This window comes from Nanorana parkeri, unplaced genomic scaffold (assembly GCF_000935625.1).
Source record: "Nanorana parkeri isolate BGI_ZX_2015 unplaced genomic scaffold, ASM93562v1 scaffold9, whole genome shotgun sequence".
NCBI lineage: Eukaryota > Metazoa > Chordata > Amphibia > Anura > Dicroglossidae > Nanorana > Nanorana parkeri.
This window is the reverse complement of record NW_017306277.1, coordinates 1,150,646-1,174,051: the sequence shown is the minus strand read 5'-3', so window position 1 is coordinate 1,174,051 and position 23,406 is coordinate 1,150,646. Positions and strand designations below refer to the sequence as shown.

General features: G+C 43.1%; 1 protein-coding gene across 2 annotated transcripts in view; it reads right to left on the bottom strand.

The window, feature by feature from the left end:
- Positions 1-23,406, bottom strand: part of PTPRG (protein tyrosine phosphatase, receptor type G) — a 486,631-nt gene that overhangs the window by 380,764 nt on the left and 82,461 nt on the right. For both annotated transcript variants that reach the window (XM_018554682.1, XM_018554674.1), the window contains exon 2: positions 6,280-6,384. In XM_018554682.1, coding sequence (XP_018410184.1) covers positions 6,280-6,384 — 105 coding nt within the window. The remainder of the gene's footprint in view (positions 1-6,279; positions 6,385-23,406) is intronic.

Sequence of the window (23,406 nt, the reverse complement as noted above, 5' to 3'; positions counted from 1 at the left end):
TCCTATTTACCACAAACATCACTCTACCACTGGAGCATGTGAAAGTATTTTTTTACCTTGCTCCTGTAGTGAGAAATGTTTTCATTTCCGCAACTTTATCCCCAGACTTGTAAAATTCTAGCAGAGGCAGCTGCGAGGGGCTCAGTTCCTAATGACGTTAGCATGTCCCCAGAACTACATTTCCCAAGAGCCCTCTCCCTATGTAATGTTAATAAGGGGGGCAATAGGTGGAATTTAGTGTAGCAGGCAGAGCTGACAATGATGGTTCAGCAAAGGCATTATGTTGTCCGCTAAAACAGGAAACCCGCTAGTTTTTTTCTGCGTTTAAATGGGAAGTGTAGCACTGCACTAATAAAAACCTCAACTAATGTGTCATACAATCAGTGTAAGCTGCCGTGCTAATGATTTATACTTGGGATATATGAACATCATCGATGATCATTGCACTCTGAGATATACGCTTACTAGCGCTTTGGGATATGAACATTTGTGTGTGATGAATTTTAAATAGCCACTGATAGTTATATTTTATAAGAGCTTTCACATCTCTATTTTGCATTTGGAGGCATTTTGAATGATTCATTGATTCACGGTTTTCACATTTTTTGTTTATTTAGTTTACTTTATTATGTCATTTTTTTTTAGCGCGGTGCATTTATCTTTACACATTTTTCTGCATTTGCAGCATTTTAAAAGGCGCAAACAATTTGAAGTTTAGTGGCCAGCTAAATAGCTACCTACCTCATCAGCTCAAAATACAGAAACAAAAAAATTCTAAAGACAAGAGCAAGATATTATTTTAAAAACGCTTAATAAAACCCATTAGCAATTTTGTCTTTGCTCCTAAAGCTGGAAATGATTGTCAATATCCAAACGAGCGGAGCTTCTGAATTAAACACTAAGGGCAGTTCACACCATTTACCAGATCAGATCTGGTCAGGAAAATAGTGTGAACCTGCCACACAGTTCCAATGCATTCCAGACCAGACAAAATGAGACGTGCAGTATTTGTCTGGCCTGGTCTGGAACGGACTGCGCTGGTGGGAACAGAGGCCAGAAATAGCCTAGGGATACATTAGGATTAGCATTTTAGGTCTGGAAACAATCTGGTCTGGTTTGGAGATAATCTGGATGTGGTGTGAATGGGCCCTCAAGCATGGACAAATAATTCTGGAATTCAGATGCCAGCAGGATTTTTATTTTTTAAAGAGCCAGCTGCATTGAAAACGAGAAAAAAAAACCTCTAAAGTTGGGTGCTAGCTACAATTTTTAAGGAGCTTCAGTTACCTGGCTCTTGGAATTTCTCCAGCCTTGGCATAAGGGAATAAGCAGAGCAGGAGTCACAATATGGATTGTTGTTTTTAAACTGGGGCAATGGTATATGGTAAGTAGAATCATGTTTACAACAATCCATCTTGTAAGTCGTACCAAGTAAAATGAATTACTACAGACTGTTAGAAGCCAATATCTGTAAAAAATAAGTCAAGGCAACTGGACTTGCTGTATTTTTCCAGTTGCCTTGACTTTATTTTTACAGATATACCATGACCTGGATGAATGAGAACCTTCACAGACATATGTTACAAGCCAACTTCAACCAAGAAAGTGTTGAAGTTGTAGTGCAGCCAAATTGCATTTTGAAACGTTGGATACTAACATTTCACGCCACAGATTAATTTGTGCAAGCGCTTTGTCAATTCCCACGTTAGGATATTTTTAACTTTAGAACTCGTGAGGGACATGGACGTAAAAAGTCCAAACTTAGCCATGAATTCTCCAGCGTCTTCTGTAATGAACAAAATGATTTATCAGTTATTAGCGACCACCAGGATGTGATAATTGCTCTCACTCAAATATCACAAATTAATAAACCCTTTCCACCTCTAGAGAATATTACCAAGTTGATTGAAACTTTGAAAGTAAAAGTTAAACTTGGGAGACTTTATTACTAGATTATCACTTCCAAAAAGGAAATGTACAGTATGTGTCAATTTTATATTGCAGAAGCCGTATGTCGGTCACGCATGGACACGTCACCAGGATAGGAAGTGAGACAAAACCCCCGAACCAATAGAAACCCAATAACAATGCCCAATTTTCCTCATCTCTTTGCAGCACACACCAATGCAAAACATTTTAGGAATTTCAATTAAAAGCTCAACTCCAGGATAAGCAAATATTGTCATAAAACAACAGACATGTGTATTCTTACTTAAATATGGGTGTGCTTTGTGTATTTCTTCCAGATCTCTGCAGTAATACAGTGAGACTCTTTCTGAAATAAAGACCAGTCACTGTGGCCTTGTCTCCCTGTGCAGGGTGAGTAGTCTTGGATCCGCCCCCTCCTGTAGTTTTCTGCAGGCAGCCTTTTGTGGGTGAACCAGATAGGCCCAACCCACAGCTCTGCTCTCTGCACAGTTTGCAAAATAATAACAGTGTACACCGATTGCCTATGTAAACCCAAAGTGAATGTGTGGTTATTAAGGAATTAAGATGACTACCAACTCCCTCATAATTCAGTGTAGATGCACAGGCACCAACAGTCCTGAACAGGCACGTGGAGCCGTAAAGGAGAATAGGATTCAAAATATTTATTTATAAAAGATTGGTTAATAATTAGTTTATTTAGACCAAAAAACAAACACTATGTAAGTGTGTGTGTTTGGGGGGGGGTATGCATATATACAGGAAGTGGCTGCAAATAGACTACAGCAGTTTAGCATCATGGAGATGAAAACAAATATAATTATTTTTTTTTAAATGTCAATCATTTACGATACATAGTGTTTCAAGACAATAAACGTCATCCAGTTAGGGTTCAGATGTAACATTTCCAAGGCTAAACCAATTTCCTTTCTTTATGATTGTTCTCTATGTCCCCAGGCCTTCATAAACTACGAAATAAAAATATTCCAGGTTGATCCATTTTTTCCCCCTCAGCTCAGGAACCATTCAGGAAATTAAGTCACATCACAAACTCGCACAGATGAGATATCCCAGGCAGATCAATAGTATTGGTTTCACAAGATCTGCGCCAGACAAAAAAAAGGTATATTCGAGATGTGAACAGAGATTTTATTAATCCATCTAAATCCATGGCAGGATTCAGTTTCAGGACGGAGATTGTGATTACACCTTCGATGGATATGAAACCTCATGCCAGCTTTCCTTCTCATTTAAGACAGATTTTTCACAACAAGAACCGATACTATTTGTGAATGTTTAAAGCCCATCTTTGGGCAAACCAAAAAACTACCCTTGAAGTGGGGCACTGCAGGAGCTAAGTGCTTATTTATGCTGAGGGGACAATCAACTATTTACTTACCAGATACTCCCTCCTGCCGCCTCCCTCCAGGCTGATAAACCACTCCCTGCAGCCTCTTCTCTCCTTTGCTCTGGCATCCAGGGACCCTTTTTTGTTATGTCTAATGCAAGTTCTATAGACCTACATCAGGGACATCCCACCAAATTGGAGGGGTGAAAAGTGAGCACTGGCCACAATGGGAGCGTGGATCAAGTTAAAGTTGTGCCCTGCTGCATAGGTAGAGATCATTTTTGGGTTTGCCCGGAGATGGGCTTTAAGTGGTTAGTGTAAAAGTCCAAGGAGACGTTGGACTTGCCGATGAGGAACCAGATGTTTTAACATAACGTGCTGGGGATTATAGTTCTCAAAAAGCTGCAGAAAAATCAGGTGATCTTTAAGCCCAACTAGGAGCAAAGGCATACAAACATTTCTTAACCTGTTTAGAGTTCAGAACTAACAATTGCACTTTGTTGTCATGCATGAATGTAATTATCTTCATGTACACCCCCACACAGCTACCTCCTCATGTATCACTGGCCCCTCCCTTTTAGATTGTAAACCGTCACAGGCAGGGCCCTCCTCACCATCTTGTCTTGAATTGTATTGTAATGTCTTCCTTATGTTGTAAAGTGTTAGTGTTATATAAATCCTGTATTATAATAATAATAATAATAATAATAATAATAATAAATATTATTGTACATATACATCAAATTGAAGGTCAGTGCACTCACAGGATATATTTTAGTTATAGGTGCATCTAGCTGGGCTAAGTAAGCCCCTTACTTCTTATAACCTTTGATAATCCAACAGCAAGATCTTCTTGCTCTAACTCCCAACTCTGTTCCTGCCCTTCTGGAAGTTTGGGGTGTTTTTTGCCTACCCTTGTGTATTGCAGCTCTTGCTGTTGCATGCTCTATTGTAGCAAAAATCCAAAAGGCAGAGTGGGAATACCACATAATGGCCACAGAAGATGTACAGCCCCGCTACTCAGTATAGAAGTCTCACCAACAAGGAAACCACCAACAGAATCTCATGGAGATAGAAGAAACTGTCAAGTGGTTTAATGTACTAGCATCTACCAAAACTGGAATAATGAGTTTTTGGGGAACGGACCCTTTAAAATATAAAAAAAGGGGTTTTCATATACAATTTCAAATAAGATATCACATGAGGATAGTCCTATTCATCCATTACATATGTTGCCTATGCTTCCTTTTTTAAGTAATGTTGTAGCGTTGTAGCGGGACTCTGCATCTCTTTCTTAACAAGAAAAAAACGTAGACATTGCTCTTCTGGCAAAGCAAAGTCTACTTATTCATTGTAGACCATCTCCCCCTTCCTAATCTCAATAATAATAAAAAAAAACCTGCAGGGGTAAACAGTTCATATACTCGCCATCCACGGCCGCGTACTCCTATAGAGAAGGACAGGGGCTGCGTACTAATCACACGCAGCACCTGTCCTTTCCGGGAGTTTCCCGATATGGCCGTGCACACAGCACGGAGCTGTACGTGCCCGCTTTTCTCGTGGGAATGAGGCCTAAAATGGCACACGCTGACAACTCAAGAAACTGGCCACATGCATCCACATGTCTGACGGAAGAACTCTTCTTGTTATAACTAGTCACATTCATCCATTGCTTCTGGCATACTGAAGAAACAAGTATGGCTCTTTCTTCAGGCACGCCTATTATACATATATTCAAAATGTGTGTATAAACTCCGATATAAAAGATCTGAAGTAATTCTCGGTGTGTACATGAGCATAGCATTCATCAGACTTCCTGACTGCTAAAATCCAAAAATGACATAGTACCATACTACAACACCACAGCCACGTTAAAGAGCACATAGCGATAAAGAATATTGTGCACACTAGGACTACATCAAGCCAACACCAGAAGTCCACAACCATGACAGAAAGCAAACATTTAGTAAATAAAACCCTGAACAATGGCATTATGTATGTATATTGTAGTTAAAAGGTGGTTCCCAAGTGTTATATTTTTCTACAGAAATATGGCAGTGGGGTCCCCCGTGCACTGCATGGGTTCAATGCTTGCTTAGCTAGTAGGGAAAGGAATAAATACCTTCATCTTTGCTCCTGCAGGCTTCCTTTCGCTCCATGAGAAAGTTGCTCAACTTTACCACACTGACAGTTGCAGTTCTCCGACATCATGTACAATCCAGGACCAATAGTCCCGACAAGGAACAGCACCAGTTGTTGGGGGAGTGAGGAAAAAGCTAAGCATCTGTACTTATTTCTTTCCTCCCAGCCAAACGGGCACTTAACCCATCTATGGGGGGGGGGGACCCCACTGCATGAGCAAATTTAACAGCAGTCTGTAGTAAGGCTTAAATATTCCACTGGTCTGAAATTGAAATACTGTAAAGCAGGACAGTTAAAATAAACCTTTTAATTTTGATATTCCCAGAAGGCTAGATTCTTGGATAGGGGTAAAATGAGTAAGAGGGGCACATTTATGAAGCATACAAATGTGATATTCACCAAATCTTCAAGTCAGGTGAATCTTTCTGGTGCACGTGTTTAAATACTAAGGAATGATTAACAATCTGGGACTATTTGGTTAATGACACATTCACCGCTTTATAAATAAGCCCCATTGTATATTATAGTTACTTCCATGCTTCCAGTTCATGGATATCCATCCTAAAAGTGACGGAAAACTCCTGCCCACTTCTCTCTGCAGCTGGACAGTTATTGGAAAGATCACCATATACCTTTAGGGAGCCTGACAACCAAATTTGTACAGCTGCAGTGCAAGTGCAGGGGGCAGAGGTGTTAGGATACTGCAACTTTAATGAGGCAAGTATACATCACTACACTTAATTCTATCCGTATCCAAGAATCTGTTCTTGATGGGTTGCACTTTTTTTTCTGATTAAAATTATCCATGCAGCAGAAAAACAAAAAAACAAGCAAAACATTCCCTCTGTTAACAAGGATGATACCTGAATAGGACCAATATGGTTCCCCAGCTGCTTTACGCCTTCGTATCTGCACAGAGCTTCCATGTCTGTTTTCATGTAGGGCTCCCACGTTTCCCTCTGTGTATGCTGCAACAACAAGAACAAAAAATGCATTTCGTTAATCAACTTTGTTGTTAAAACGGAAAGAGAATTCGAGCAACTGACAAAAGGAGATGGCAGTAAATTGCCAGGAAACATTAGGAGATAAAAAAAGGCATATATAAGCGTCAACGGACAAATGCAGCTTTTCAGGTGACTTCTACATTTCAAATTAGTTAGAGGAGCTTCTGAAATTATTCACTGTTCACCAACAGGGGTATCTGACCTGCAGTTGACCTCTATGACTGCATATAGCCTCCTTTTAAGCTGCTCCACCATCGAAGGCCCTCCAAAAATACTTACAGCCAGTTATGAGGTAGATGTGTACACTCCATCCCATGCCCCACTCATCTGAGCAGCCAATTTGTAAGGAGTTATGTCCAATGGGTGGAGGTGATACTACTGTAGAGTTACCAACTTTAAGTCAATATGTTAGCAGGGCTTTACCAGTGGAGGGCACTGGTAAAAGTGAAACCCCCCCAAAAGAGTAGAGAGATTCTTTAATTGGGCTATAGAAGTAACATGATGGGTCGCCCATCAGCGGAGCAGAGACTTTGAGTCCACAATCCATGTATTGGGATCGTGTACTCAGCAGTGATGACCAAGAACAATTGGATTGAGGACACCCCCGACTATCTATGGCCATTGTAAAGTAAGCATCAGAAGCTCATTATCCATAAGGGTTTTACATATTTTTTTTTCTTACGTATGTCAGTGCTGTCAGCTCTACTCTACTTGCCCTAGGCAGAAGTCCTCTAGCGCCATAATAATTATTATCTTCACCGTGACATGGCTATACAACTGCAGATATGGTCAGGGACCTTTCGTTGGTCAGAAAAGTCTTGTCACAGAAGACCAATGGCCAACAGCCACCCAATATCTTTGGGTATCTTTACTATAGTAGTTGTGGTAGTAGTTTTATTTATATACTCTGAACAAGGATGTGACTTTCAGTAAACTGCCCATTATACCAAACTCAGAGAGCAGCCCCCAAAATGAATCAGTCATCATATAACCAAGCAGAGTTTCCTGCTCCCTTTAGTGAAATTACCAAAGATGATATTCCGCCAAGGAATGCAACATAAATAAAAGAAGCCAACTCCGTTCCCCCTGAGGATCTCCTCCAAAGAATTTGTCCTTTTCACATCTGGTTTTTGTTTATACACATTTTTAGAACACAAACTACAGACACAGATTCTGCTCAGTAAAGATTTACAGCTGACCGAATTTCACACAAGCTCACAAAAAAGGAGGTTTTTTTCTGAATAAAATGTTGCTGTTTTTAAAAGAAGACAAGCAGCACCGCTGAGCTGAAGAAAAAAGAAAATGGTTTGAGATGTATTGTTCTAGCAAGACAGATCTAACATGAGAATTATAAAATACACCAATGTGCAAAATCTTCTTTATATATCATTTACCAGCTATATAATGTAGAATGTTACTTATTTATCTTTGCTGCTGATTTAAACGCCTTTGCAGCATTATTGTAAATAGCCGGATTGGTGTGACATTGGGGCGCTTAGTATGCAATTATAGACAGTGGAGATTCATAAAAATGATGCTGGAAATGGTTTTCTGCTGTCTGCTCATTAATCTGTATACAACGGCGGAGGTCACAGGACCTCCTTTTGCCTGGCCACAGAACAGAGTCGTTCCATGATTGTCCTAAACCAACATGGACACATAAACCATTCTGTATTCCCTGGGGTTGGACCGGGCCTCTTATTTCTTTCCTTTGCTGCATCGGAGCCAGGAGTCCAAATCAAGTGAAAGCTTAAAGTCAGAGCCAATAGATGATGACCTTCTATTCAGGCCTGGTATGGGCACATTCAGGTCCAAAATTGGAATCCTGGGAGGTCACGTATTCCCCCAAACCCTAAAAGTGATAAGAGAACCTAAGTCCCAGCCCCAAAATTTTAGTTTTCCAATTTTGGAGAGAGTATAGAAGGTAAGAAACCATCTTTGTATGCTGTTCATGCCATGGCCTGGACCCAAGGCTCTCCCCCGACCTTTAAACGCCCCATTTGAAAGATTTTTCCTTTCTTTTTTTGTTACATACAGGGTTTATATAGCACCAACAGTTTGCGCAGCGCTTCACAATATAAAAGGAACACATTACAATTACAATACAATTCAAGACAAGATGGTAAGGAGGGTCCTTACAATCTGAAAGGGGTGGGCAAGTGATACATGAGGAGGTGGCAGTGTGGAGGGGATAATTGTTTGAGACTGTGATGGTCGGGTGGTTAGGTTGAGATGGGATAGGCCTCTCCAAAGAGATGAGTCTCGCCTAAAGGCAGAGTGGGAGATGGGACAGGTTGGGGTAAAGAGTTCCAGAAAATGGGGGAGACTCTAGAGAAGTCCTGGAAGCGAGCATGGGAGGAGTTGACGATGAAGCTGGAAAGCAAGAGGTCTATGGAAGAGCGAAGGGGACGGTCAGGGTGATATTTTGAGACAAGGTTTGAGATATATCCGGGGGCAGAGTTGTGGATGGCTTCGTAAGTGGTTGTTAATATTTTGAATTTTATCTTTTGGGCGAGTAGAAGCCCGTGTAGGGATTGACACTGCAGACACTGAGCAGTTGTTTAGGTGGATGGTTGAGTCTAGCAGCTGCATTCAAGATAGACTGAAGGGTGGAGGAGCCTGTGTAGAGGTTGGCCAATGAGGAGGGAGTTGCAATAGTCAAGACGAGAGATAACAAGTGAGTGGATGAGTAGTTTTGCGGTTTCCTTGGTGAGGAAGGGGCGTATTTTGGAGATGTTACGAAGGTGAAGGCGGCAGGATTTGGATAGTGATTCGATGTGGGGAAGAAAGGTGAGGTCCGAGTCAAGGATGACACCTAGCATTAGGCATCTTGGCATGAGGGGAGGGATGGATAGTTGTATTATCAATCCCAAGGGAAAACTTGGTGGAAGGTGCACAGGCGGGAGGAAATATCATGAGCTCAGTTTTTGACAAATGGAGTTTTAAGAAGTGTTGCGACATCCAGACTGATATGTCAGTTAGTAGATTAACTGAGGTGGTGAGTTGGAGTAGAAATATATATCATCGTGTCATCGGCATAGAGATGGTATTGGAAGCCATGTGAGGTTATTAACTGACCAAGAGAGGTGGTGTAGAAAAAAAGAAGGGGTCCAAGGACTGAGCATTGGGGGACCCTACAGAAAGAGGAAGAGGAGGGGAGGAGTTAGATTTGTAGGTGACACTAAAATATTCTAGCATAGTGAGGACCTCTGTCAAGGTAGCCTTTGTTTGCTGGGACCCCATGAGGAACATTTCCTTTTACTTTTTGTCTAGCTCCCAGAATAGGAAGGGAAGACAAATTTCCTTTAAAAGGGGACAAAGACAAAAACATTTAAAACCCGCAGAATAAGTTCCAATTCATTCCACTCTGTTAAAGCCAAAAAAAAGAAAAAAGTTTTGGCTGAAGTTGGCCTGCAAACACAAATAAAGAGAAAAAAAAAATAGCTGTAGAAAACAAATATATATGGTGAAGCAGTTAAACATGTTCTTAACAGCCAATTAACGTTCTAAAATACTGAAGATTGTTAGGCCGTAAATATTCAACATAATGGCTCTCTTTATTGGCAGCAACAAATAATACACACAGCCAGCAACAGGAGACATTGCACTATAGCATAGACCACAGCTGTAAGCTTTATGGCTGCCCGGGACTTCCATAGAGCAAAATCCACTTGAGATATATCACTTCCAAGACAACGCGGGCCATAAAGTGGAACAACAGAGCGTCCTGCTGCTTTAAGACTGGATTGCAAACTCTTAAAAATGTTACGGTTAGCACTAAAAACAAAACAACAAAAAAACCTTAAACTGTTAAAGCTTAAAGACATTCTGCTTTATCGCATATGCTGTCACCATATTGTTGGCAAAACAGTAAAACGTGGCCACAACAATTTATAGTTTATGAAGGTAGAATGCTTGTAGTCCGCACAGAAATTGCAATAAATTCCTACAAATGCATCCTCTGAACACTGTAAAAGGGACAAAGCGATTAAACTGATTTCTTGCTTAAATGTATGATGCATAGGAAATGCATAAGCCATACACAGCGTTACTTTGTATTTGTGGATAATTAATGAGCAAACTTTCACTTTGTCAGTGTCCTTTGTGAGTTCCAGACTTGATGGACTTTGCCAGTAATGTCAAACTTCACCTCTAATGTTATTATACGAAAGACTACACCAAAGCCTTCCATTACTGCAAGCATTATCGCACTTTGAAAAGTTTAACATTAAGGCCATAAAAGGTATTATAGGAAAACTTGGATAAATATAAGTTACTAATATGAGGAAGCCTGTAGTTGCTTGTTCGAGGTAATCTGACAATCGTTTAGAAGCAATTTGACCACTTTTATGTCAAAGCCAACTTTGCACATTTGCAGATCTACATTTTAGCAAATCACATAAGTCATTGGTCACAAACGAGGATGAAAACATTGTAAACTTATGTATGGCTCTATTTGTACAGGAAAGTGATGGGGCGATATGCCTGCCCAGTTACACACCAAACAGTACTAATAACTAGGGACGTGCATGGGCTTGGTAGGAATTAGCGTCGCTCAGGCCCATGCAGAACTATCAGTGATCCACCACCCTGGCCTAATTAGTTGCAGCCAGGACCTTTCCTTCCCACAGGTACGTGCAACAAATGAGCAGGGAATGCCCCGGCTGCGTCACTGCCAGTTTTGTATGGGATTAGGAGAAATCGGATAAACTCTGTTCGCACCAAGCCCATGCACATCCCTACTAAGGAGCAAGGTTCAGCAATGCGGGTGTTGTGATCGAAACGTTGTCCCATTAACTTGAAACAGATTGCATACCAACAGCACACCGAATGTTCTTTAATTAGATTTTATTAAGCAGTCACCAGTGTTATTATGCAAGACTTTTATAGCACGAGCAGTTTATGCAGTGCTTTGGAAAAAGGAAGCCAATTACAAAACAAATTTAATACAAGTGAGTTAAAAGGGCCCTGCTGGTTAGAGCTTCCAATCAAGAAGTGACAATTCGAGGCCACACAGGGTCCCCTTCATCAAGCAGTCATTCCCAGTGGCCCCTGTCATCTAACAGAGGTTCCAACCTCATGGAGACCAACCTGAAGCCTGGTGCATGCTTGGTGGCCCCCAAACCCTAACAGTCAGTGTGGGATCATTGATTTGTAAAGATGCTGTAATGTCTGATCTCCAGCAGTTTCATGCAACACGTCCTCAGCCTCAGTCTCCCAAAGCCCATATCCAGTCTCCAATCACACCTGTAGCATATCAACAGACTGGACGCATGTATTTTTACATGTGTGCATTAGGCAACGTTAGAGTCACAAACTATGACCCCCAATACCTTGTATATTAACCACTGGTATTAGGGCTCACACTGGGTGGTTTGGGGTTCCTGCCACCGAACCCTTCCTTGCTATATTAATCCAAGGAAAAGAAAGCAGAGGAAGCCAGAGTTGATCACTGTGCAGTGTGTAACAGCAATTCTTTTATAAAATGTTTTTAAACATATCAGCTATTAACAATCAAGTAATATTAAATTCATGAGGTTTTTGAATCAGCTGGTTCCCTGAGCACTGGCCCTGATAATGTTTTAGGGTGGCTCCTATCCCTTGCAGAGTCCAATGGAGCCACCCTTGTGTGTGGTACTAAGCGGTGTCTCTCCCCAGCTCCCTGTTGCTCTGTTCTCCCTCCTCTCTTCCCCAAGCTAGTAGACAGCTGCTGGAGACTGCTCTTTCCCTTGTGATCTTGTGCTCAACAGGAAGGTCACAGAAGCCGAGCTAAGAGAGTTGGAGGAGCTGTTCTGAAAAACAAGACAACTGTAGGTGTTTGGGCAAAAAGGTCAAGAAATACTTTGATGAGCAATGTATATTTGTTTGGTCTGGATTCATAATTGAAAAAAGTTTGAAAGTTTAATGCTACCTTAAAGTAGAATTAAACCTTTTGTTGCTTTTTTGGCATATCTACTGCTAGCAAGCAGCCCTGTCTGAAGATCCTCGAACGGTCCAGAAGGATCATGGGGCGGGCTAATGCACAGTAGAGCTGTTCGGCCAGGAGAAGAAAAGAGGCACAGGGTAAGTCAATGCACGCAGCCAGCAACGTGCACGTGGACACACACCGTGGGACACAGAAGACACAGCAGTCAGCGCTGGATCAGAGACAGACACCATGGCTGGGGGGACTCCTGAAAACTACTGGAAAGAGGATGATCGGATCAAGAGGTATCATTTAAATTAAAAAGGATTACTATGAGGTGAGTGATTTTCACTCAACCTCATAGTTTGAGCCGACGTGTGACAATGAAACTGTCACACGTCGGCTCAATAGATCGGGAAGTGAGCGAACACATACCGTCGTTCGCTCACTTCTCGATCATGTCTCTGCAAAGAGCCGTGATCGTCACTCACGGCTTCCTGCAGGGATTCCCCCCTCTGATCCTCCAGCGCTGACTGGCGGAACGGACGGGGGAGGGTGCAGGGAACAGCTGGCTCTGCCTCTAGATAGGCAGAGCCAGCTGTCACTCATGCAGCTGGGTGGACCTCGACATTAATGTCGGGATCTGTCCCAGCTGCGGCGGCCTCAGTATACAGTGAGCTGTAGCTCGCGATGTACTGAGCTTTGGGTCACGGGAGGGCGCTAGTATATGTCCTCCCGTGACCCTTGAGAACTATGGGTAAAACCACTTACCCCATAGTTCTCCTTTAAGCCCTTAAAAAGGAGCATCGGGGGAATTGTGACTTTAATGTCACTTTAAACTAATGCAAATGTAGAAGAAAAGATGCACCAAGGGTAGGGAGTGGATAAAGGGGCAGGGATGTAAAGGTAAAGGGATGATAAAATAAAACTACAAAGAAAGATGGAATAAGAAAGGAGAGTAGAATCGTAGACAGCAACAAAGAGGAGCATATGTATGAATGAGCAGAACACAGAAAATCAGCCACATGCATTGTCTGTCACTGCTAACTAGGAAGTATAACAAAACCACGGGCATACAGAGGACGGCTATTGCTGTAATTGTTCTAGAGCAGCTGGAATTTTGGCTCCCGACTCTGAGGGTTAATAAAGCCGCGGTTTCCGGACTACACTTTAAAAATAAAATATTGTGCCTTCTCCTTAGTAATAATTTTACAATTTAAGGTCTCTTTCTTTAGCATCACAGTCCTGCCAAGTAAAACAATTTCCTCTTCTAATGGCTTGGGGGACGGGTGTAAAGGGAGAAAAAAAAATCTCAAGTCTCGTGTTTCACTCTCTTGGGCACTCTGAAAAGGAGATAGTGAAGGAAGAACGGTGAGAAGACGTCGAGCAATTGGTGAGAATGTCAGGAAGGGGGGTGTGATTTTTATAAATCACAAATTATTAATACACAGACCATTATGCACTAGATTTCTCAGCGGAGGCCAATATTAAATTGAACCCCAAGCAAGCAATTAGCACTTCCTTTATGTTGTCAGAAGTGTTACAGCTGAAACAAAATGGAGTACGGTTCTGAGAAGAAGCTGCGAAGAGCGCTTCGTATAGAAGGTATAGAAGGGCGCCAAGAAATGCTATGATTAGTAAAGAAAATGCTTTCAAAATTAATATTCATAGTGTCTAAGTTTTAACCCCTGAGATACATGAATGAGAGAAGACTGGTAACAAAATACTTTGTTGCATCAGAAGGAAGCATAATGTAATGAGGCAGACACAGATGGGGAAGAGTTGCCCAGAGCAACCAGGTGCCACGCTTCACCTTATTCATTCTATGGGAAGTGGTCCAATTTTTACTTGGGTTTTTGCAGAAAAGCCATGATATACCGTGAGGGGAATTTATCAAAACTGGAGCAGACGCCCAGGGCGGCCAATCAGCTTCTCTTTAGTTTAGATTTAAAAATGAAAGAAGTTGATAGGTTGCCATGGGCAAATGCTCCAGATTTTGTCTGCTCTGGCTTTGATAAATTCCCCTCTGTATGTTTATGATGGATTGGCGTGATTTTCTACCAGCCACCAGATTCATACCTTTAGGGCAGGTCAGAATCTGATTCGAAGCAACACCAATCTTTGGTTAGGGCCTTTAATGAAGCAATGTGTAAAGTGCGGTAACCTAGCAGCCCAGAGGGAGCTGGCGGGACCATGGATCACGTGAGTGATGCAGCTTTATTTGAGCCCCTTAGACAAAACGAGCAATTATCCCTTGCTGTGCAGAGGTAGTCACAATGCAAGGGTAAGTTTGTCCTTCAGTGCCCAGGTCCTCCTGTATATACCCCTCTTCGCTTGACCAGGTTTGCCATAAGGAGAGAAGAAAAACAGCCCATACTTCTGGGCATAGCTGATCATGTGACTCGCTCCCTTTCCTCCCATGTTGGTGCTTGGCCACTCAAACAAGCAGCACCATCAGATGTGGATGAGAAGAGTGCTTAGCTCTGAATAAGATATGCCTGGGATTGACTTGGAGATTAAAGTGCACCTGTGCACAGACGGGACCTGATGTGCCTCTATAGATGCTTTTTTAAATGTTATTCTCAAAGATCACATCAAGCATTCTAAAGTTGGGCATATTAGACAGCTGGAAGCCTACCAAGATCTGCTCTTCATAGCAAAAACGTTTCACTGGCTGTGTTCGGACTTTTGAAAATGAATTCCTCCACAATACCTATAGATGGATAGATGGATAGATGAACGGAGACTTATTTTAAAGTGCTTTAGCTGCCTATCCAGTATATTAAAATACTTTAGCGTGGATTATCTGGAACAGGTTCACTTTAAACAGGGCTGCCTCTTTTAAATAATAGATGAAGAGGCAAAGCATTACAGACATTCCTCACTTAACGACCGAGTTCCGTTCCTGCGACTAGGTCGTTAAGCGAATTGGTCACTAAGTGAGGAATAGAGGAAATCAGTTTTAATATAGAGTACATGACTTAGGTTTGCATACTGCAAATACCAAATGTACAGTACAGTAGTGAATACTAACTGACCAACTTCGGGAACGAGACAGACTGGGAAAGGGTAATGTAAGATGAGATTGACCCCAAGTTCTTGTACAGTGTGCAATAGCAACTGGTTGGAGTGCTGGTTGTAAGTCCGAGCGGTCATTAAACAGGTAGGTTGTTAAGTGAAGAGTAGCTGTATTCCATAAGGGCCAGTTCAAACGCTATCCAGTGCATCCAAACAAGTGTATACTATCTTTTGCAATCGCACTGGATTGCAGGGCATTGTAGTACCACACGTTCTAGTGCTTGTGATCACCATGCGGGTGGGAGGTGCGTCTGTGGTGCCATTGAAATGAATGGCCCCCACACCCCAAAACGTGGGAGGCTTGGTTTATGCAATCCAGTGCGTTCAGGTCATGGAACCATGCTGGAACGCACTGGATAGCGTGTGAATGGGCCCTCAATATCAAACAATAATGAATACAGAATGCAGCCCAGGGACGGGGGGGGGTTAACTTTGAAACACATCAGAGCAGGAGGAAGTCCTTAATGAAATAAAAATATGTAGGGTGTTTTAAAGTGAAGGATTCGGATTCCCACGCTGAATTTTCAAGGGTAGACAGTGCTCTCCTTAAAAACTTGCAAGGTTTGAAATATAAATATTTATAGCTATAACAACTAAAAGAAAAAGACACTTTGATTGCAAAGGAGATACAAAATATCAGAACTGCTCTACTGACTCTAAATTCCCACGTTTCTGCTCCTCTGCATGAATTCTTCGAGAACGGCACAGACCTAAGAGGAAATTACCTGTGCAATTTGGCAGTCATGTCAAGATGGAAAGCTTGGAATGGCAGATCTCCACCAAGCGAACAGTTCTGGGCATGCTGTAATTAGAGTCACCCGTAAACTAAGCAAAGCCAATTTACCTTTAAAATTATTCCTCAATTAAGAGAAAACCTCCGTGACATGATTGGCTGAGACGCCCACTTCAGCCGTGCTTGAGAATTTAAGAGGTAATCCGAGAATGGTGGGCGTCGCTTCCTGTGCCGCACAAAATGTCATTAAAGTCAAAATATGAGTCAGTCAATCTGTGTCAACAAAAATCCTCATGCAGTTTGATTGAGGGGCCTAGGAGGCACTGCAGTTTTACTCCGCAGTTCAAAAGCTCTTTTTTTTAGATAATGAATCCAGAATACATAAATCGCTCAGCAAAGTATTTCTTTACATTTGTGCACACTTACAATCAGTGTTTCCGAACAGCTCCAACTCTCTCAGCAGAGCTTCCTTGAACTTCATATCCAATACAAGATCACAAAGCCTCCAGCAGCTCTCCATCCACTAGCTTCTGTGTGCACTAGCACACGATCGTGCGGCCCAGTGCAGGTGTGAACTAGCCTCAGGGAACCAGCAGATACTACAGTAAACAAACTATGAAACCTCAAGGAGCAACATCTATTGTAAGTGATTTAATCAGCATTGAAATAGTGCAAGAACCCTCTGGCTTTAATATCCCTTTCATTGCAGTGAAGGAAAAACAAGTCCCCGTCTTGGCTCTGCCGATCTCAGGACTGGATGAACAGAAATACAAGTCCTTCAGAAGATAGGACAGCTCCCATACATTTGCCAGGAGTTCAGATTTAAGCCTTCAGGTGCCTAGAGTGCACAATACCTCATTTTGCCAGGCATTTCTGTAGTGCACCAGCCCACCACATTGCCTTTTGATGGTAACCTTGTGATCCTGGAATATAGCGGCTGGTGATGTTGAACAACCCGATTGTTCCAACCATACCCACACCCGGATTTTTAAAACAAATTATATTTTTTTACACTCACTTCATTGTATATAATACAGGTGTCAATTTTACACTCACTTCATTGTATATAATACAGGTGTCAATCTGTAGTAAGAAGTCACATTACAAAAAGGGCAGATGCAAATCAGCTACATTTTTATTAGCCAAGGGTACAAGTTATATACAGGCTGAGCGGTTAAATCTATAGTCGTTTTGCTACAATGCAACCTGCTTCCTCTGCTAAAGCAAGGATTACCAAGGCATTAAAGGAGAACTATGAGGCGAGTGATTTTCAATCACCTCATAGTTCTAGCCGACCTGTGACAATGAGGCTCAGTAGATCGGGAGGTTAGTGAACACATACCGGCGTTCGCTCACCTCTCGATCACAGCTCTCTGCCGTGACAGGGGAGGGGCTGGATTCCCCCCTCCCCGCTCCGATCCGCCAGCGCTGACTGGCGGATCAGACGGGGAGGGGGTGGGTACAGCTGGCTCTGCCTCTAGATAGGCAGAGCCAGCTGTCACTCACGCAGCTGGGCGGATCCAGACATAATTGTCGGGATCCGCTTCAGCGTCTCAGTATACCGCGAGCTGTAGCTCACGGTATACTGAGCTTAGGGTGACGGGAGGACGCTAGTTTGTGTCCTCCCGTTACCCTAAGGAGAACTATGGGGAAAAGCCTTAAAGCTGGGTTCACACCTAGGCGTTTTTCCACACTTTCGTACTCGCGGAAAAACGCTCAAACAGGGAAATGCCATTATTTTCAATGTGCACGGTTCCCATCTGGGCGGTTTTCCGCGAGTACGAACGTGCGGGAAACCGCCCTACGCCCAAAGAAGTACATTTACTTCTTTGGGGCGTTTTTGTCGGGCGGTTCCATTGGGATACAGCCAAGTATCCCTCGTAAACGCGCGTTTTTCGCGTGTTTTTTTTTACCGCGAATCGCGGTAAAAACCGCGTGAAAAACGTGCATATTTAATCCGCCTAGGTGTGAACCCAGCCTTACCGCATAGTTCTCCTTTAACTATCTGTAACCAGATCCCCAGACCATGACCAGAATACCTCGTGTACAGACCTAAGGACATCCAGCAACATGGACAAGAGCAAGAGTCTGCAGGAGACAGAGCATTTCACCCACAATCTACTGATCACAGTTGTAATGCTTCACTGGCTCCAATGCAAAATAAATAAATGCACATTTTTTTTTCTTTTATGAAAAAGTGTGCATTTATAAAAAAAAATTCTCAAAAAAGTAGACTTTTCCTTTAAGACATAAATAGAAAAACAAAACACAAGATAAGTTTTGACCTCACAGGACCACAAAAAGGATCTCCTTCATTTGGAAAGATAAGCGAATCCAAGCTTGCATGAGCAATTGACACTTCTTATTCTGCATTAAGGCCCCATTTACACCAGGGCGGCAGCAGTTCAGCGCGGTTTCCGTGTGAAAGGGCGTTTCTGGACATTTTTAATTGCGTTTCAGGCCTGAAACAATTAAAAACGCCCAAACATGCGCTGATCCGTGCTGAAAAAGTAACTTGGGGTGCAGTTTGAGCGGCAGACGGATTGAAACTCGCGATTGCGTGATAGGGCCCCACAGGCATAATTGCGTTTTTTTATTGTTGGCAGTTCAGTGCGGAAAAAATTCACGTGACCAAACTGCCCTGGTGTGAATGGGACCCAAGACATTTGGTGTTTGATTTGCATCAGGCTGATGCTCCTGCCTTGAGAGTCTTATCTATATGCAGGTAAAAGCACAAGCAACAGCTGTGATGTCCAAAAGGCTTGCAAGAAAAGCAAGACATTTCGACATGACTAGGGAGGGGAAAAAAAAAAAGGAGAGAGAACACGATATAAATTATACACCGCACAAACCATCAGGCACAAACTAACACTCAGCCCTGATTAACAGATGCGTCTGCATTACAACTGGGAAATATGCCATGGTAACAGGTCTCAGGAACCACTTGCTCGACACAGTTTGTGGGAAAAAGAAAGGAGCGGCTTATCTTGTTAGACTCAAATTGGGAGGTCTGTTAGTCTTTCCCACTTTGCAGTCTTGGAAGAGCTCCTGAATTAACTGTGTCTACCTAGCACTAAGGCCTCATTCACACGAGAAAAAGGCCGGCACGTACAGCTCCGTGCTGTGTGCACAGCAGTATCTGGCAGCTCCCGGAAAGGACAGGTGCTGCGTGTGATTAGTACCCAGCCCCCCGTACTTCTCAATGGGAGTACGTGGCCGTACGCCACCCTACACTCACCCACCCACAGTGCAGGTCCATATGGGTGCGGGTGTCCCAGCTCTGACGCAGACAGGATCCATCCTGTCAGCGTACGAGTACGGACACCTGCACCCACGTGCAGGGCAGGTGAGCGTAGGGCGGCGTACGGCCGCGTACTCCCATAGAGAAGGACGGGGGGCTGCATACTAAAAACACGAGGACCTGTCCTTCCAAGGAGCTGCGCGATACGGCTGTGCACATAGCACGGAGCTGTACTTGTCAGCCTTTTCTCGTGTGAATGAGGCCTAAATGTTCTGTTTTCATGGGAAATGCAGCATGAACATTACAGGGACACTATTAAGACATACGTTGCCGTCCAAGATGAAGTCAATAAAGCGTTCATGGTTTCAACCAGTTCAACATTCTCGACAAGCTTTTGTTTTACGTGCTCATCCAGGGCTGAGGAGAAGCTCCTCTAAAGTACCAGCATCTCCTCTCCTGTTATAACATCAGCATTGTAATAGGAATACATACTAGAGTTGTTTTTGATATTGCAAATCAACGTTTACTTGAAATAAAACCCCTTTATGTGCTGCCTTCCATCTGCTCATCACTTTCAGCAGCTTCCTGGATTCCCAGTGTGCTTTGCATCTCTCTCCCTGCTGCTTGGTGTGATGCTATCCCTATTTCTAAAGACCACATATCCCATCATGCATGTGTGTTAGTTCTAGCAACAGCACCTGCTAGAACTCCTGTGTTGGAGGTGACAGATTAAATAAAGAGTACCTGTCACCTCCAAATGCTATCACAGAGGGGATTGTTAACCCCTGTGTGATCGCAATGCAGTTAAGTTGAAAAAAAAAAGTTAAAAATTCAAATTAAAAATGTAACTAAATACAAATTTTAAAAATAAAAAAAAGGCGATAAAGTAAAAATAATAAAACAAATGAAAACGTTTTACAAAGTAAATAAAAATTGAAAAAATGAAAAACCAGCCCCGCTGCCCCATCTGCATGCGAATAAACGCGCAGTGTTTTCAACTGCGATCGTGTGCAACCGCACGGGCAGGGCTGTATTGCAGCAGGAAAACGCGCAATCTGCTTGGCACAACTGGGTGCCATTAGAAAATAATGGCACTGACCGCACAAATCGGCAGTGGTGTGCGATCCGTGACTGCCCGGTCATGCACGAAACCTAGCGGATTGCTGGGTGGTCACGGAATCGCACCCCACCGCCGATCGTGCTGTCAGTGCCATTATTTTCTAGTGGCACCCCAGTCGTGCCAGGCAGATTGCACGTTTACCTGCTACAATACCGCCCGGGTGATCCCACACGATCACAGTTTAAAACACTGTGCATGTCGTGAAAATAGGTACAGCTACCTTTTTTTCAGCAATTGTCACGCAGATGTAACCCCATACATGCGGATGCAACCGCTGTATGCAACCGCACACGATCGCACGTCCCGGGAATCCGCAGGTCTGCACCAACCCTAAATGGTAAATTCACTTTCCCCAAGTCATTTGGGAAAATGGAATTACCCGCACAAATCTCCCTCCCACTATACTTACCTTTCGGCGAACGGTCCTTCCCGTCCACCAGTACTATGTGTACCTGTTCCATGTATTGTGAATTTCGCTCGCAAATTGCAAGCACTTGTTGGTCAACGCGGTCACCTGACGGCACTGGCCACTGAGAAGCGCTTCTTAACACTGCTAAACACGGTTTTGGTTAAAATATTTTTTTTTTTATCAGGACAAGTAGATTGTCATGAGGGACAAGTAGATTCGGCCCCCGCTTTAGTCCTTGGACAAGTAGTTTTTTTCAAAAATGTCCACACCCCTGATCATGCATTGCTTACAGCAAGAAATAATGAAGTTGCATTGTTTAGACATTGAGTCGTAGTTCAGAAGGCGGGCTTTGTTAAAGGAGAATTATGAGGCGAGTGAAAAATCACTCAGGCTCATAGTTCTAGCCAACGTGCAACAATGAAACTGTCACAGGTCGGCTCAATAGATCAGGAAGTGAGCGAACACATACCGTCGATCACTTCTCGAATATCACTGCAGAGCCGTGACCGTCACTCACGGCTCCCTGCAGGGATTCCGCCCCTCCCCGATCCTCCAGCGCAGACTGGCGGAACGGACGGGGGAGGGAAAAGCTGGCTCTGCCTCTAGATAGGCAGAGCCAGCTGTCAATCACGCAGCTGGGTAGATCGACAATAATGTCGGGATCCGTCCCGGCTGCGGCGTCTCAGTATACCGCGAGCTGCAGCTTGCAGTATACTGAGCTTCAGGTGACGGGAGGACGCTAGTTTGTGTCCTCCCGTTACCCTTAGGAGCACTATGGGGAAAAACACTGACCCCATAGTTCTCCTTTATCTGGGCATACACTAGTAAATTTCGATAGACCGATCTTTCTTTACCACCGATAATGCCATCAGACGGCACCTGAGGAAAGTAACGAAATTTTGTTTGATTTTAACATTGACAGGGTTATTCATAAAAGGGTGAAGAGTTTGGAGAAGGCGGGAGGAGTGAACAATCTAGGACAAAATGGCTGATTCGTAAAAATTCTCCAATTCAGCTGTGTAGTCCTAGATTATTCACTTCTCCGGCCTTCTCCAAACTCTTCACCCTTTTGTGAATAACCCTGGAAATTTTGGTATAAATGGAGTTTCCTGAATAAACAAAAAAGGAAGGAGGGACCCAGAACTGGGAGTTCTCCTTTAAATGCCTTCAGTCCTGTTCATTCCTGAAAGGAGCAATGGGTAGACCGTACAGCGCATGCACAGAAATAACAAACATGCCAAATCTAGAAATATAGATCTTGAAAACCTCTTTATCCTTTAAATGATGGCACACAGCAGGAGATATTAGATATACAGGAGACTGCTGCTTTTGGATCTGTCCGTTGTAGTCAGTGTTACCAGGAAGACATTTTATTCGCGTACAGTATAACAGCATCAACCTGTTTAAATGCATCAATTTCACGTGTATTGATTAGCTGCCGCCAAAATGATTGGGGAACAGATGTGATTGGGTAGCAGGCCCAGGGGTTTGTAGCCTTTCTAATACTGGTGGCAGATGGTCATGCATCATATAGAGTCATGTTTCTTATCTGGAGTCCTCAGTGGCTTCTAACATCACTTGTGTTCCAGGCTTCCAGGTAGAAGCGCATCTTCATCAATCCACTGCAGGATTTCCTACGCTGGATGGTAGATATGCTTCAGTTAAAGACAAACTCCAGGGAAAAAAATGTTATTGACCCTTGCAGTGGGGCTACCACCCACTGCAAGGGTTAACTGCTCCTTTTTGCCAAGGTAAAAAAAAAAAAGGAAGGTATACTCACCTGATGCTCTGAGCCAGCTTGTTCTTAGACCGGTCCCCAGATTGTCTATCCCCCCTCCTCTGCAGCGGCCAAAGATCCCGTAAAATCACCAATATACGCTGTGTATACATGTAAGGTCGCTGAAGATTCCAATGCTGCAGGAGGAGGGAGACAGGCTGGAGGGAGCGCTGCGACAGCTGGACAGCTTAGAGCTTTGGGTGAGTATAACCTTGTTATTTTAGCACCTAGATACAAAAGAGCACCGAAACCCTTACAGTACGGGGGTAGCCCCACTGGAAGGGTTAAAGTAAGTGCCTGGAGTTCTCCTTTAAGCCGCAAGGATGCATGTACTGACCGGCTGTCAATTTGACAGTCAAAGCCTCAATCCACAAACTGGGCCTATCATCAGATATAGATTTTTTTTTATGTCGAGTGCACACTACGTTATTTGTAAGTGTGACACATGCCGGCATTTATTACCTCAGAGGGATCACTGTACTACCCCTGAAAAATGATTTATCCTCTTTCTATCCTTGTTCTGGCATGCAGGGTCTGGGCCCATTTCCTGGACTGAGATTCTGGCCCAAAAATGAGACAGTCAGTCAGTCACGTACATCGTGGTGCCTGTGCAGCTTGTGTTCAAAAGATCAGCCGCACAAAACCAAAGTAAAATGCAATCCGAAAGTTTATTGCAGTAATCCAAACAGGTTCCAAAACTATATATATATATAAAAATATATA